The sequence below is a fragment of the Loxodonta africana genome, chromosome X (genome assembly GCF_030014295.1).
Source record: "Loxodonta africana isolate mLoxAfr1 chromosome X, mLoxAfr1.hap2, whole genome shotgun sequence".
NCBI classification, from domain to species: domain Eukaryota; kingdom Metazoa; phylum Chordata; class Mammalia; order Proboscidea; family Elephantidae; genus Loxodonta; species Loxodonta africana.
In genome coordinates, this window is record NC_087369.1 from 140,001,565 (window position 1) to 140,017,051 (window position 15,487).

Sequence of the window (15,487 nt, forward strand, 5' to 3'; positions counted from 1 at the left end):
GTGGAATAACTTGCAAAAGGATAGCTAGAGTGGTTGCACAAGTTGAACAATGTAATTAATGCCATTAAGTTATACATGTAGAAATTGCTGAATTGGTGTATGTGTTTCTGTATATATTTTCACCACAATTTTTAAAAAAGCTTCACAAATTGGCAAATTGGCAAACTCTGTGTTTTGACAACAATTAAAATAAACTCTCACACCACAAATTTGTATATATTAAATAATTAATATCTACTAATTAATTAATGTGTGACCCCTATGTACTGGGTACTGTTCTAGCCTGTGCTGTCTGATATGGTAGCACTAGCCAGATGTGGCTATTGAATACTTGAAATGTGGCTAGTGCGACTGAGAAACTGAATTTGTAATTTTATTTAATTTATTTTTAAATATAAAAACTGATACTTGATGCAGTTATTGGAAAACTTTTAAGTATGTAACAACTCGCCTATGTGAATCTACTCTTTCAACTGTAATTTTATGAAATTTAAATACATATTAAGAATTTCCAATGAAAATTTAGCATCTGAATTGCAATGTAAGAGTGAAATACACACCAGATTTCAAAGTTTTAACATGAAAAAAAAAGCAAAATATCTCATTAATAAGTTTTATATTCATTGCATGTTGAAATAATAGTATTTTGGATATATTGGGTTAGTGAAAATATATTATTAAATTAATTTCACCCATTTCTTTTTATTGATTTTTTTTAATGTGGCTGCTGTGGTGGTTGTGTGCTGTTGAGTCGATTCCTACTCACAGCAACCCTATATGGCTACTAATAACCCAAACAGTAAATATAAGATTACATACGTGGCTTGCATTATACAGTATTTCTATGGGACAGTGCTGTCCTAGTCATTGAAGATAAAGCAGACAAAAAGTCCTGCCCTCATGAATCTTAAATTTTAGTGTGGAAGACAGACAATAAAGAAAATAAATACATCAACATATATAAGTCCATCAAATGGTGACGAATGCTTTGGAGAAAAATAAAGAATGGCAAGTTAAATAGGAGATGGCAGGAGGATTACAGTTTTAAATATGGAGGTCAGGGAAGGTGACACTGAGAAGGCGACATTAGGCAAGCCCTGCAGGAGGCAAGGGAGTGAGCCATGAAGCTTCCTGGGGGAAGAGCTTTCCAGGTAGAGGGAACAGCAAGTGAAGAGGCCCTGTTGATGGACAGTGCCTGGCATTTTAAGAAACCACAAGGAGGTCTGTGTGGCTAGAGCACAGTGAGCAAGGTGGAGGATTAATAGGAGATAAGATACCAGAAGTAAAAGGAAAGGAATGTAATGGTGCATGGCGCAAGTCACAGAGACTGTGGTAGGCAGCTTCTGCCATGGCTCCCAGACATCCTGATATTAACACCTTGTGTAATCCCTACCTCTTGAGCTTGGAATGAACCTAGTGAATCCCTTCTAATGACTAGAATACCGCAAAAGCAATGGGATGTCACGTCCAAGATTAGATTCTAAAAGGCTGTGACTTCTTTTTGCTGACAGTCTCTCATTCTCTAGTCTGCTCACTTTCACAGAGCCAGCTACCATGTCGTGAACTGCCCCGTGGAGAAGGTCATGTGGAATTGAGGGCAGTCTCCAGTGAACAGCCAGTGAAGAGCTGAGGCCCTCAGTGCAATAACTTGCAAGGATCTAAATCCTGCCAATAACCAAGATTGGAAGCATATTCTGCCCCAGTTCATCCTGAGATGAGTGAGGTCCCAGTGGACAGCTTGATACAGCCTACGAGAGATCCTGAACTGGAGGACCCAGGTAAGTCACACTCAGGTTCCTGATCCACAGAAATTGTGAGCTGATAGATGTTTTTGCCACTAATTTAGGGGGGTAATTTTTTTCTTAATTTATTTTATTTATTTCCGTTGTTGTTGAAAATATACATGAAAAAAATACGCTAATTTAACAATTTCTACATGTACAATTTGTTGACATTTATTACATTTTTCAGGTTGTGCTTCCATTCTTACCCTCCTTTTCTAAATTGTTCCTCCCTTATTAACATGAATTCACCGCCCCCTAAGTTTCTTCTCTAACTTTTGAAGTTACTGTTGTCAGTTTGATTCCATATAGTTATTTAAAAGAGCACGATGATCAAGGCAAATTTTCTTAACTAAATAAGTTAATTTATCGTTCAGTTTCCACCACAAGTCTTTCAGTTTGTTGTACTGTGGTGGACTGTATGTTGCCGTGATGCTGGAAGCTATACTACCAATATTTCAAGTGTCAACAGGGTTACCCATGGTGGACTGTTTTCAGTGGAGCTTCCAGACTAAGACCAGAAGGGACCTGGTGGTCTACTTCGGAAAATTAACCAGTGAAAATCTTATGAATAGCAGTTGAACATTGTCTGATATAGTACCTGAAGATGAGCCCTTCAGGTTGGAAGGCACTCAAAATAAAAAACTGGGGAAGAGCTGCCTCCTCAAAAGTAGAGTTGTCCTTAATGGTGTGGATGGAGTAAGCTTTTGGGACCTTTCATTTGGTGATGTGGCATGACTCAAACTGAGAAGAACCAGCTGCAAACATCCATTAATAATTGGAATGTGGACTGTACAGAGTATGAATCTAAGAAAATTGGAAGTCATCAAAAATGAAATGGAACGCATAAAGATCGATATTCTAGGCATCGATGAGCTAAAATGGACGGGTATTAGCCATTTTGAATTGGACAATCATACAGTCTACTATGTTGGGAATGACAAATTGAAGAGGACTGGAGTTGCATTCTTTGTCAAAAAGAAGATTTCAAGATCTATGCCAAAGTACAACACTGTCAATGATAGGATAATATCCATACACCAAAAGGAAGACCAGTTAATACGAATATTATTCAAAGTGATGCACCAACCACTAATGTCAAAGATGAAGAAACTGAAGATTTTTACCAACTTCTGCAGTCTGAAACTGATCAAACATGCAATCAAGATGCATTGATAATTATTGGTGATTGGAATGTGAAAATTGGAAACAAAGAAGAAGGATCAGTAGTTGGAAAATATGGCGTTGGTAATAGAAATGACGCCAGAGATCGCATGATAGAATTTTGCAGGACCAATGACTTATTCATTGCAAATATCTTTTTTCAACAACATAAACTGCAGCTATACACGTGAACCTCACCTGATGGGATACACAGGAATCAAATCGACTACATCTGTGGAAACAATGGAGAAGCTCAATATCATCAGTTGGAATAAGGCCAGGGGCTGACTGCAGAACAGATTATCAATTGCTCATATGCAAGTCCAAGTTGAAGCTGAAGAAATTAAAACAAGTCTAAGAGAGCCAAAGTATGACCTTGAGTATATCCCACCTAAGTTTAGAGATCATCTTAAGAATAGATTTGATGCATTGAACACTAATGATTAAAAATCAGATGAGTTGTGGGATGATATTGAGGATATCATACATGAAGAAAGCAAAAAGCCTTTAAAAAGACAGGAAAGAGACTAAAATGTATGTCAGGAGACTCTGAATCTTGCTCTTGAATGTAGAGTAGCTAAAGTCAATGGAAGAAATGAGGAAGTAAAAGAGCTGAACAAAGTATTATAATGAAATTCGCAAAGACCTGGAGTTAGAAAACGAAAATGGAAGAACACGCTCAGCATTTCTCAAGCTGAAGAATTGCAGAAGAAATTCAAACCTCAGGTTGCAATACTAAAGAATTCCATGGGAAAAAAGGAGCCCTGGTGTCATAGTGATTAAGCGCTCTGCTGCTAACCAAAGGGTGGGCAGTTCGAAACCACCAGCCACTCCTTGGAAACCCCATGGGGGAGTTCTACTCTACCCTCTAGGGTTCCTATGAGTCAGAATTGGATAGACAGCAATGGTTTTTGTTTTTTGTTTTTTTGCTTTTTGGTTTTACGGGCAAAATGTTGAACACAGGCAGTATCAAAAGAAGATGGAAGGAATACACAGAGTTACTGTACCAAAAAAGAATTGGCCGACATTCAACAATTTCAGGAGGTAGCATATGATCAAGAACTGATGGTATTGAAGAAAGAAGTCCAAGCTGAACTGAAGGCACTGGTGAAAAACAAGTCTCCAGGAATTGATGGAATACCAACTGAGATGTTTCAACAGATGCAGTACTTGAGGTGCTCACCTGCCTATGCCAAGAAATTTGGAAGACATTTACCTGGCCAAACAACTGGAAGAGATCCATATTTGTGCTCATTCCAAGGAAAGGTGATAGAACAGAATATGAAAATTATCGAACAATATCATTAATATTACATACAAGTAAAATTTTGCTGAAGATTATTCAAAAGCAGTTGCAGCAGTATATCGACAGGGAACTGCCAGAAATTCAAGCCAGATTCAGAAGAGGAGGTGAAGCCAGGGATATCATTGCTGATGTCAGACGGATCCTGGCTGAAAGCAGAGAATACCAGAAAGATGTTTACCTGTGTTTTATTGACTATGCAAAGGCATTTGACTGGATAACATGTTGAATAACGTTGCGAAGAATGGGAATTCCAGAACACTTAATTGTGCTCATGAGGAACCTGTACATACATCAAGAGGCAGTCATTCAAACAGAACAAGGGGATACTACGTGGTTTAAAATCAGGAAAGGTGTGTGTCAGGGTTGTATCCTTTCACCATACTTATTTAATCTGTATGCTGAGGAAATAATCTGAGAATCTGGACTATACGAAGAAGAATGGGGTATAAGGATTGGAGGAAAACTCATTAACAACCTTGATGTGGAGATGACACAACCATGTGTGCTGAAAGTGAAGAGGACTTGAAGCATTTACTGATGAAAATCAAAGACTATAGCCTTCAATATGGATTGCTCCTCAACATAAAACAAAAATCCTGACAACTGGACCAATAAGCAACATCATGATAAACGGAGAAAAGATTGAAGTTGTCAAGGGTTTCATTTTACTTGGATCCACAGTCAACACCCATGGAAGCAGCAGTCAAGAAATCAAAGGACACATTGTACTAGGCAAATCTGCTGCAAAAGACCTCTTTAAATTGTTGAAAAGCAATGATGCCACTTTGAGAACTAAGGCATACCTGACCAAGCCATGGTATTTGCAATTGCTTCATATGAATGGGAAAGCTGTACAATGAATAAGGAAGATTGAAGAAGAGTTGATGCCTTTGAATTACAGTGTTGGAAAAGAATATTGAATACACCATGGATTGCCAAAAGAACGAACAAAGTTGTCTTGGAAGAAGTACAGCCACAATGCTTCTTAGAAGCAAGGATGGCCAGACTTTTTCTCACATGTTATCAGGAGGGACTAGTCCTTGGAGAAGGACATCATGCTTCTAGAGTAGAGGGTCAGCGAAAAAGAGAAAGACCCTCAATGAGGTGGACTGACACAATGGCTGCAACAAGGGGCTCAAGCATAGAAACAATTGTGAAGATGGCGCAGGACCAGGCAGCGTTTTGTTCTGTTGTACATAGGGTTGCTATTAGTCGGAACCAACTCAAAGACACCTAACAACAGCAACAGCAATTAAAATACCCATTAGCCATCCACGTGGGCATGTTGAATTGGATAAAGAAGTCTGGTCTTTAGAGCTGGAAATATAAATCTGAGAGTCTTACGATGATAAATGAGAAAGTCCCCTTGCTCTCCGCCCCCACTAGTTGCAGTTATCCTTGAGTTGATTCTGACTCACGGCGACACCACGCGTATCAGGGTAGTAAAACTGTGTACCATAGGTTTTCTTTCTTTTTTATTGTTATTTAAGTGAAAGTTTACAATTCAGGTCAGTTTCTCATACAAAAACTTATACACACATTGTTATGTGACCCTAGTTGCTCTCTCTATAATGTGACAGCACACTCCTCCTCTGTACCCTGTATTTCCCATGTCCATTCAACCAGCTCCTGTCCCCCTCTGCCTTCTCATCTCGCCTCCGGACAGGAGTTGCCCACACAGTCTCAGCTGTCTACTTGAGCTAAGAAGCACACTCCTCACCAGTATCATTTTGTCTTATCGTCCAGTCTAACTTTGTCTGAAGAGTTGGCTTCAGGAATGGTTTTAGTTTGGGGTTAACAGAAAGTCTTAGGGCCATGTCCTCTGGGGTCCTTCCAGTCTCGGTTAGACCATTGAGTCTGGTCTTTTTACTAGAATTTGAGTTCTGCACCCCACTTTTCTCCTGCTCCATCAGGGACTCTCTGTTGTGTTCCCTGTCAGCGCAGTCATTGGTGGTAGCCAGGCAACATCTAGTTCTTCTGGTCTCAGGCTGATGGAGTCTCTGGTATATGTGGCCCTTTCTGTCTCTTGGGCTAATATTTTCCTTGAGTCTTTGGTGTTCTTCATTCTCCTTTGCTCTAGGGGGCTGAGACTAATTGATGCATCTTAGATGGCCACTTGCCAGCTTTTAAGATCCCAGATGCCACTCACCAAAGAGGGGTGCAGAAAATTTTAATACACTTTTTTATACCAGTCGATCTAGATATCCCCTGAAACCATGGCCTCCAAATCCCCACTCCTGCTACTCTGTCCCTCAAAGTGTTTGGTTTTATTCAGGAAACTTCTGAGCTTTTAGTTTAGTTCAGTTGTGCTGACATCCTCTGCATTGTGTGTTGACCTTCAACCATAGGTTTTCAATAGCTCATTTTTTTAAAGTACATTCCCAGGCCTTTCTCCTGAAGCTCCTCTGTGTGGCCTTGAACTGCCAACTTTTTCAGTTAGTAGCCAAGCATGTTAATCATCTGCACCACCCAGGGCCTCCCCCAACACCCCCAAGTCCCACTATTAGCTCATATATAGGGACATATATATTGTTTTCTTAAATGGAATTGTTTTGCAACTTGCTTTTATCAATTAACAATACCTTTTGGAGCTTTTCTTATATAAGTACATACATATATATCTCATTCTTTTTTTAACAACTCTAGAGAATTCCTTATTATGGATGAATCATGTATATTCATTTATTTATTCACTATGTGCCCTGCATTGGTCTAGGGATTAAGGATAAAGCAGTCCCATACTGACTGACATTGAAGTAGTTTCTAATATTTTGCTATTACAAACATTAATACAATGAGCATCCTTATCCATGCCATTTGGGAGTTTTTATATGGCATTGATTCATAAAAGTGGGGTTAGTAGGTCAAAGGCTCAATGATATTTCTAACATTTGTATCTCAGATTCAGTTAGGACAGTGTTAATTTAACACACAGGTAAACTTGTGATAAAAGCAAGCGCACTTAACAAGTGTGGAAAAGAAATCACCCTATAAAATGCCCTATTGGAAGCTGTAGGATTGCCCCTACAATACCCTCTTACTATGTGAGTGTGGTGGAGCCCTGGTGGTGCAGTGGTTAAAAGCTTGGCTGCTAACCAAAAGGTCTGCAGTTCAAATCCACCAGCCACTCCTTGGAAACCCTATGGGGCAGTTCTACTCTGTCCTATATGGTCGCTATGAATTGGAATTGACTTGATGACCATTAGTATATACGGCAACGGGTATATGAATGTGGTAATGTCCAAGTGATACTCATTCCTTAAGGTCCAGCTCAAACACTCCTTCCTTCAGGAAGCCTTCCAGAGACCCCAGTTAGATGTGACCTCTACTGTCCCTTTACCTTGAGTATGGTAGTTATTATATACTGTTGTTGCTGTTAGGTGTAGTCCAGTAGATTTTGACTCATAGTAACCCCATGTGTGCAGAGGGTCCCACAGGGCTTTCTTCGCTGTAATCTTTACTGAAACAGATCGCCAGGTCTTTTTCCCGTGGAGTTGCTGGGTGGGTTCAAACAGCCAACCTTTTGGTTGGCTACCTTGTATCATTCTCTAATTTTTTTTTTCTTCCATTTTTTTCCTGATGGGAATGGATGGTGTTTAATTTATCCTGCATCCCCTCTCAGCACATAGCACAATGTCAATGCTTATGCAATTAAACAGAAGTCCTAAAGCATGAAAAAAGTGAAATTTACAATCTCAGGGATGAGCGTGGAGCCTGCACAATGGCTAGATGGTGTTCGTGCACCATGAGTGTAACATATGCTTTCAAGGCTCAGCATAAATTGCCTACTTTTCTGACTTCTTCTCATATCACTCCTCTTCCTTCACTCCTTGTGGTCCAGTCACACTGGCCTTTTTTTCTGTTCTTTGAACACACTGAGTTTGTCCTTATCTCCAGGCCTTTGTTCCTGTCATTCCTTCTGCCTAGAATGCTCTACTTCCTGATCGGTGATTTGCTGGCTATTTCCTTTCCTTCAAGACTCAGCTCAATTTTCATCTCATCAAAGAGGCCTTCCTTGACCACCCAATTTGGTCTCCAAGGCCAGTTACTCTACCGTATCGTCTTAATTTAATTCTCTGCATAGCATTTATCCCTTTCTGAAATTAACGTGTCCAATTGTTTGCACTAGAATCTACATTCCGCGAGAAGACTTTGCCTGTCTTGTTTAGTGCTGTACCTTCAGTGCCTACAATAATGTCTGTATCAGTAAGGATGCTTTTGGCTGAAAGTAACAGAATACGTGACTAAAAGTGTTGTAAACCTTAAGAGTTTATTTTTTCTCACATAAAAAGGAACTCAGATGTAGGCAGGACCAGGGTTGGTTCAACAGTTCAGTGATGTCCAGACTCTGGACTGGCTTCTTTGTGATTCTTTTCGCCTTTTCTCCTGGTTGCAACATGGCTGCCAAGGGCCTAAGCATCACAAGAAAACACTCCTCTCAGAAAGAAAGGGGGGCAGAGGTCTCCCTGATCATCTCATTTTATCAGGGTACAAAAACTTTCCCAGGAGTCCTCCTCCCACATGTCCCTCTTATATCCCACTGGCCCAAACCGAGTGGATGTCTAGACTAACCCATTAGTAAAAAAAAAAAAAAAAAAACCCACTGCTTCCGTTAGTAAAGGCGAATGAAATTATCGTAATTTTTTTAACCAGTAATGATTCATCAGCTGGAGCTGGTTCTGCCTATACCTGGAGCAAATCTGGGTTCTCTTAGCAAAGAAGAGTTAGGGCTGTCGTGAAAATAAACAACAGTGCAGGCCACACAGGCATTCATGGAACGGAGGGCATGAACTCATACTGATAACACCTACATTTAAAAATCAACAAATTCTTTTTGTGATACAAGGCTTCTGCTTTAGGGTCCTTCCAGGTGCCAGATCCTCTATGCGCCTCCATCTGGCTTTATTAGGACCAACGTAATGGCTGCTGAAATAGGCTTGCTGCTAAGTTGTTGTTAGTTGCTGTGGAATCCATTCTGACTTGTGGTGGGCCCACACGTGTAAAGTAGAACTGTTCCATAGGGTTTTCAAGATTGTGACTTCAGAAGCAGATCGTTAGGCCTGTCTTCCGAGGTGCCTTTGGGTGGGTTTGAAACAGCCTCCCTTTTGGCTAGCAGTCCAGTGTTTAACCATTTACACCGCCCTAGAAGTCCTTGCTGCTACGTGGCGGTTGCCCTCTAGTCTATCCCGGCTCATGGCCATCCCATGTGTGCAGAGTAGAACTGCTCCATAGGGTTTTCAAGGCTGTGGCCTCTTGGAAGCAGATCACCAAGCCTGTTGTCCAAGGTGTCTCTGGATGGGCTCCAACCACTCACCTTTAGCTTGGCCTTTTCTGGGTTCACAGAAACCATCAAACTTGCCTTGTTTCCGTAACAAAGTCCCATATGTAGGTGTGACTGCTTGGATCTTGAAGTTGGGAAAGTGCCCTATGGCAGTGGTAGAACACTCTTAGAAGGGCTGTATGGTTTCCCAGAAAGTATGGGTCATCTTCAAACTCCAAACAAATGAAGTAACCAGGTAGAAAACCGCAGAGATAATGGAGCCTCTTGCTTTGCACTTGGGGAGGTTTTACAGGGTCAGTTCCATTCTTATTTCTGTCTTAAGGATGCTTTTTTTATGCCTAGTTATATGTTCTTTGATTCTTGGAAAACAATTTCTTAGAAGGAGAAGAGGATAAAGAAAGGAGTAGGAAATGGAGAGGTGATTGCAGAGCACGTGTAAAAACCTCTTAAGGACGGTTAAGTCTTTCAGACCCCAGGCGATGGTCTTCGAATGTTCCCCCCACTACAACCACTCCGTCCCTGCCCCCAGACACAGCTGAACCTGCTCAGGCCCCACCAGGCAGGTCTCCCCCACCCGGGCAAGGGGTGCTGCCCCAGCGAGTTCCTATTGCTCAAAGCCGGCTAGCTCCCTGAGGCTGGCCCCGCGAGGAAGACTGACGGGGTAAAGAAAACGGCGTGGCTGCGGAGGGGACCCAGGCAAGGCGCCTCTGCCAGCAAACCTCTCTCCCTCCTTCGACACCAGCGCGACCCTTCCCCGGCTGAGCACACAATAGGCGGCCGCTCCACGTTGTTTCCCAGTCCCTCACCGCCCGGGCTCTGGGGGCTGGCGGGGTGGAGAGACGAGAGAGTTCCCAGGCCCTCTTGCAGGCACTACAGCCTTGGTATCAGGAGAGAAGCACTGAGCTAGAGCACGCCTCACTCTTGGGGACATTTCATCACCACCACCTTCGCACTCCACCCCCCCCTCCTAAAAAAAAAGCAGCAGCCTGATCTCCCTCCCGGATGCGGCTGCACCAGCAACATCAGCTGCGGGCGGAGCCCGAGCGGTTGCCACTTCCCCTCCTCCCTCGTGACCCTCGCCCCCCTCCCCCTGCAGCCCGACACACCCTCCAGCTCCAGCTAGTCGCGCTCGGAGCTCGGCCCTGGAGGCGAGGGAGCCGCTGCCTAGGGGCAGGAGAGTGAGCAGACGAGCTAGCCAGCGATAAAAGGAGGGAAGGCGGGAGTAGGGCGGAGCAGCCGCGGGCGGGAGGAGGAGCAGGGGAGCCACCACCTCCGAGTGCGATGTGGCCCGCCGGCCGGCGTGTAAACAGAGCGAGCAGCCGCGGCCGCCTGGGCCCGGGGCAGTGAGCGCACCCGCCGAGACCTGCCCGCCGCTGCCATGGCCGAAGTGCGCAAATTCACCAAGCGGCTCAGCAAGCCCGGCACGGCGGCCGAGCTCCGGCAGAGCGTGTCGGAGGCCGTGCGGAGCTCCGTGGTGCTGGTGAGTGGCCGGGGGCCCGGGGCGTCCCGGGGGACGCGTTGCGGGCGAGAGCGACCGGGTCGCTGGCCGCGCGCGGGGGCCGGGGCGGGAACGGCGCTCCGGGGCTCGGTGAGCTGCGCGCGCTCTCCTCCGCTCCAGTAAGTTTTCGAACCGGCGGCTGCCTGCCGGGGTCCAGTCCCTGGCGTCCGCTGACAGCGCTCGGACTACCGGGTGCGGCGGAGCCGTGCGCCGGGCTGGGCGTGGATGGGCAACCCGGGCGCGGGCGGCCGCAGGGGCTCCGCGACGGAGCCCGGCGGGGGTGTAATTGAGAAAGCGGATCTCCCGCTGCCCTGGACTGGGCACAAAGAGCTGGCGACGAGGGCACGCACGAGATCCCGAGTCCCTCCTCATGGGCACCTGAGGCAGCTTGAGCGGAAGGATGCGATGAGCGTTTTTGCACACAAAAACGCCGCGCGCGCACAGACACACCGTGTACACAGAAAAGAACCCCACCCAAAAAGCCCCGGGCGCCCAAGCCGTGGCGGGCGGTGAACACAGAGGAAGCAGAGCGACTTCCTCCTGCTACTGGGGAGAGAGGGGGTGGTGGTGGGTGTTGAAGGGGCGCTGCTGCTGCTGCCGCAGAGGGAGGGAATTGGAAGCAGCGGGGTTCGGGGGGCGAGTGGGGGGCAGCCACAGGGAGAGGGGGTGTCCCTTGGGACCCGGGAGCGCTCCAGAGGCAAGGACATGGGGCCGTGGGGGTTAGGGGGAAGACGGGGTGTGCCAGTTCGGAGACGGTGGGCCTGGGGTCAGAGCCCTACTGCTCAGGGCTGGGGGTGCCGCCGAATCCGGCAGGGCAGGAGGATGGGAATTGGAAAGCAAGCTGACCCCCTTGGAACCCTTCCATCGCCCCGCACACCCAGCTTCATCCGCATTGTCTGGATGAAGCAGACAGGAGGGAAGCGGACGCGTGCTAACGGGCACTTGCCCCTTGTCCTGTTTTCAAGACGCTGCCAATTTCCAGGACTAGAGAAAACCAAAATCAAACCCGCTGCCGTGGAGTCCTTTTGGACTCAGCGACGCTGTAGGACACAGTAGAGCTGCCCCATAGGGTTTCCAAGGCTGTAAATCTTTACCGAAGCAGACTGTCATATCTTTATCCCCCCGGAGCGGCTGGTGGATTCAAACTGCCGGCCTTTTCGCTCGCAGCAGAGAGCTTTAACCACTGCGCCGCTAGGGCTTGTTAAATAAACAATCGGGCTGGTAAATTAGCGTTTTTTTGTTACTTTTGTTTTTTTTCCCTTTTGTTTATCTCTTCCCCTACTCCTCTTTCTTACACCATGTTGTTTGCCTTGTTCAAATTTCACCGTTTAAGAGTGGGCTCTTTTCGTTAAATCAACTTGTCATTGAAAGGGAACTTCACAGCTTTTCCTTGTAATTTTTCCGTTGATCTTGTAGAATCAGCAATAAAACCAACATTAAAGGGAGGCCGAGGGCCTGCTCCCAACAGTGGAGAAAGTTGACATTAGTGGGAGTTCTGGAGGAGGATCAAAGGTAAAATATGTACCTTTGAGATAAAGATCTGATCCCTAATAGCTACAACTGTGCAAGGCCCAGTGACTTTAAAGACATCTCTCTATTGAGACCAGACCCTTAAAAGTTTAATCCTGCTGTTTAGGAGAGCTAAGCCCAGACTTTTTATGTTATTTTAATAGACTTAGCTTATTGTGTGTTTCATTCTGACTTTGGAGTGAGGTCCTGCTGAGGTCACATTGGAGCCTTATTTGTCATCATAGCCAGTTAAGAGGAAGGCAGGCTGTGTTCGGGGCATTTATACCAAGGCTGTCATCTTAGATGATTGTTAGCAAGTGATTCAATCAGCCTAGCACAGGGAACACTTTCCAAAATTCAGGAAAATAAAGAAAATCTTCCTAGAGCAGAGGTGGCCTTCTATCACATGTGATTGGGGGGAGCTGTGAGGTGGACAGATGGTCTCAAGAGAATAAAGAGGACTTTAGTAAACTCCCACTAGGGTCTGACCAGCATTTGACCTGCCACTCTTGGCAGCAAAAAATTAACATTAGCTTCCTCGCCCAGGCTTTTAGGTTTAAAAAAGAATTTTGTACAGCACAGGTGCACAGGTGCAGCTGCTTCTTTCTAACCAGCGACCACAGGTGGCAAAGCTGGAAAAACTGTTCCTGGGAGGGGACTCTTCTAGCAGATGCTGCCAGCGGCCACTGTTGCCTTGTCAGCCTAGTTTACTTGGGGCCAAAGCCACTGATGTTTAGTATTTACGCCAGGCAATGAGGAGAAATGATTTTTACTTAGTCTGGTAGGTAATCCACACTGAGATTCTGGGGTTTGGGGCGAACAGATTCTACTCCTCTATATCAATCAAGATCTGTTGTGCCCCTACTATGTGCAAGACCTAATGCGAGATGCCATATCATTATACGTGAATACGCATGAGTTTTTTTTCATTACTTTTCATTAGTTTCAGTCTGGATTGTGTGTGTGTGTGTGTGTGTCCTTAGGACACCCAGATTATGTACACGAATCCATGTTAGGTTGTCCATAGCACCTCAGTGAATGCCATTTTGTAAGCAGTTGAATCAACTAAGAATAAAGTCTTAAATAGAGTATATGCTGACACTCTTGCTTAGCTCCTACTTCTCCCACATACAAGGAGCTGGTAGCCAAGCCCTGGATGTCTGGAGAGTGAGCGAACCATATTGCATCTGCTGCCATAACTTCTGATTCTTTTCTGACTGAAGCCCCAAAATGTTTAATATTAGAGACAGCTAAGGTAGAATTTACTCTTGCTGCTATAAACCCAAGATACTTCACATTAGGGCTTCAATATGAGATAGATTCGTGCCTGCAGCAGGTCAGGTTTTCCTCTGGGGTATCTCTCACCAGAATTTGGAAGACCCACTAAGCTGAACAAACATACAGTATTTCCTGTTCAGGGTTTTTTTTTGCGGGGGGGGGGGGTGGCAATTATACCCTTGTCAGCTAGCATCATTCAGTTTTGCTCAGTGTTGGAAAAATTCAGAAGGCCTGGGCTATACATAGCATGTAGTTGTGTATTCAAACCTTTATTCAGTCATCAGTACCTCCAGGAATCTATTAACTACATAATGAAGCAGACAGAGACTGATTGCTGCATATTCATGTAAGTTCAGCGTGTTTTTGAAGGTCAGTTTTAACCCAGGGAAAGCGGTAATTACAGAATTACCACCGGCAGATATTTCCCGGGAGGGGGTTGAGGAAGGATATTATAACCTGAAAGTGTAGGTGATTAATGGAGAAGTGTCCATACATACGCATGCTTAAAGTGCAGAGTCTTACCACTGTTTTTGTTATAATTCAGGATATAGCTATTTGCCCCTCAGAGGGAACAAAGGCGTTTGATAAACCTGTCGTATTAAGGCACTGTCAGACTGGGAAAGTCACCTGTTGTGTGCTGTCCATTCGGACTCATAGTGACCCTATAGGACAGAGTAGAACTGTCCCATAGGGTTCCCTAGACTACTGGAGCAGCCAGCCAGGTCTTTCTCCCATGGAGCCACTGGGTAGGTTTGAACTGCCAACTTTTGGGTTCGCTGCCGAGCGCTTAACCATTGCGCCCCTAGGGTTCCTGGAAAGTCACCTAGTAGGTGTTCAAATACTGTTTGCTGCTGCGGAGCTTGCTTGCCCTTAATGCCTTGTGTGCCAAAGGATCAGGAAAGAGTTGCTAGATATTACAGGCTGTAGCCCCTTGAGGCAGGGTAATGGCTTGCAGTGTCCCCTGGCTAGCATTGCCCAGGTTTTACATAATAATGAAAAGCTCCCCACAAGCTGACAATGGCTGAAAAGTGCCTGCAGCTGTTGACCACCTCCCTCTACCACCCCCAACTACCTTTTCATGAAATGTTTGTTCTGTTCAAATTTAGGGAAGGACTGAAAACGACTTAGCTATCCTGCTCCCTCCTCCCAAGGGAATTTGTGGAACATACTTAATATAGGATAAAACCCACAGTTCCTTTTGTAAGGAGGTGCAGATTTACACTGAGGAATAAGTCCAGTTTCAACTTGGGCTTCTTGACCAAGCATTTCCAGTTCAGAGACTTAGTTCATCTCTGAGTGAATTAAGAGTCAGAAGAGTTAAAAGGAGAGTTGGCCTCTAAACCTGAATAGTCTCACTACTTCTGTTGGCTGCTCTGAGTTAGGAGGGCCCAATCAAGCCACCGAAACCCTGGTGGCATACTGGCTAAGAGCTACAGCTGCTAACCAAAAGGTTGGCAATTCAAATCTACCAGGTGCTCCTTGGAAACTCTGTGGGGCAGTTCTACCCAGTCCTATAGAGTCCCTATGAGTTGGAATCGACTCGACGGCAATGGATTTTTTTTTTTTTTTTTTGGAAGCAAGCCGCTGTAAGAATCTGTCCAGTGCATAATTTGCTTTGAAACCCGAGAGGCCTCCTTACTGAATCCTCTTTTAAGCAGCACATGGTAGAA

General features: G+C 44.9%; 1 protein-coding gene across 3 annotated transcripts in view; it reads left to right on the top strand.

Annotated features, from left to right (window-relative positions):
• The first annotated feature begins 10,671 nt into the window (after window positions 1-10,671).
• Window positions 10,672-15,487, top strand: part of DOCK11 (dedicator of cytokinesis 11) — a 192,733-nt gene continuing 187,917 nt past the window's right edge. For 2 of the 3 annotated variants that reach the window (XM_064278708.1, XM_064278709.1), the window contains exon 1: window positions 10,673-11,012. In XM_064278708.1, coding sequence (XP_064134778.1) covers window positions 10,911-11,012 — 102 coding nt within the window. In that variant the 5' untranslated portion in view covers window positions 10,673-10,910. Of the gene's footprint in view, window positions 11,013-15,487 lie in introns of all 3 variants that reach the window. The other variant, XM_064278710.1, reaches the window with a different exon arrangement.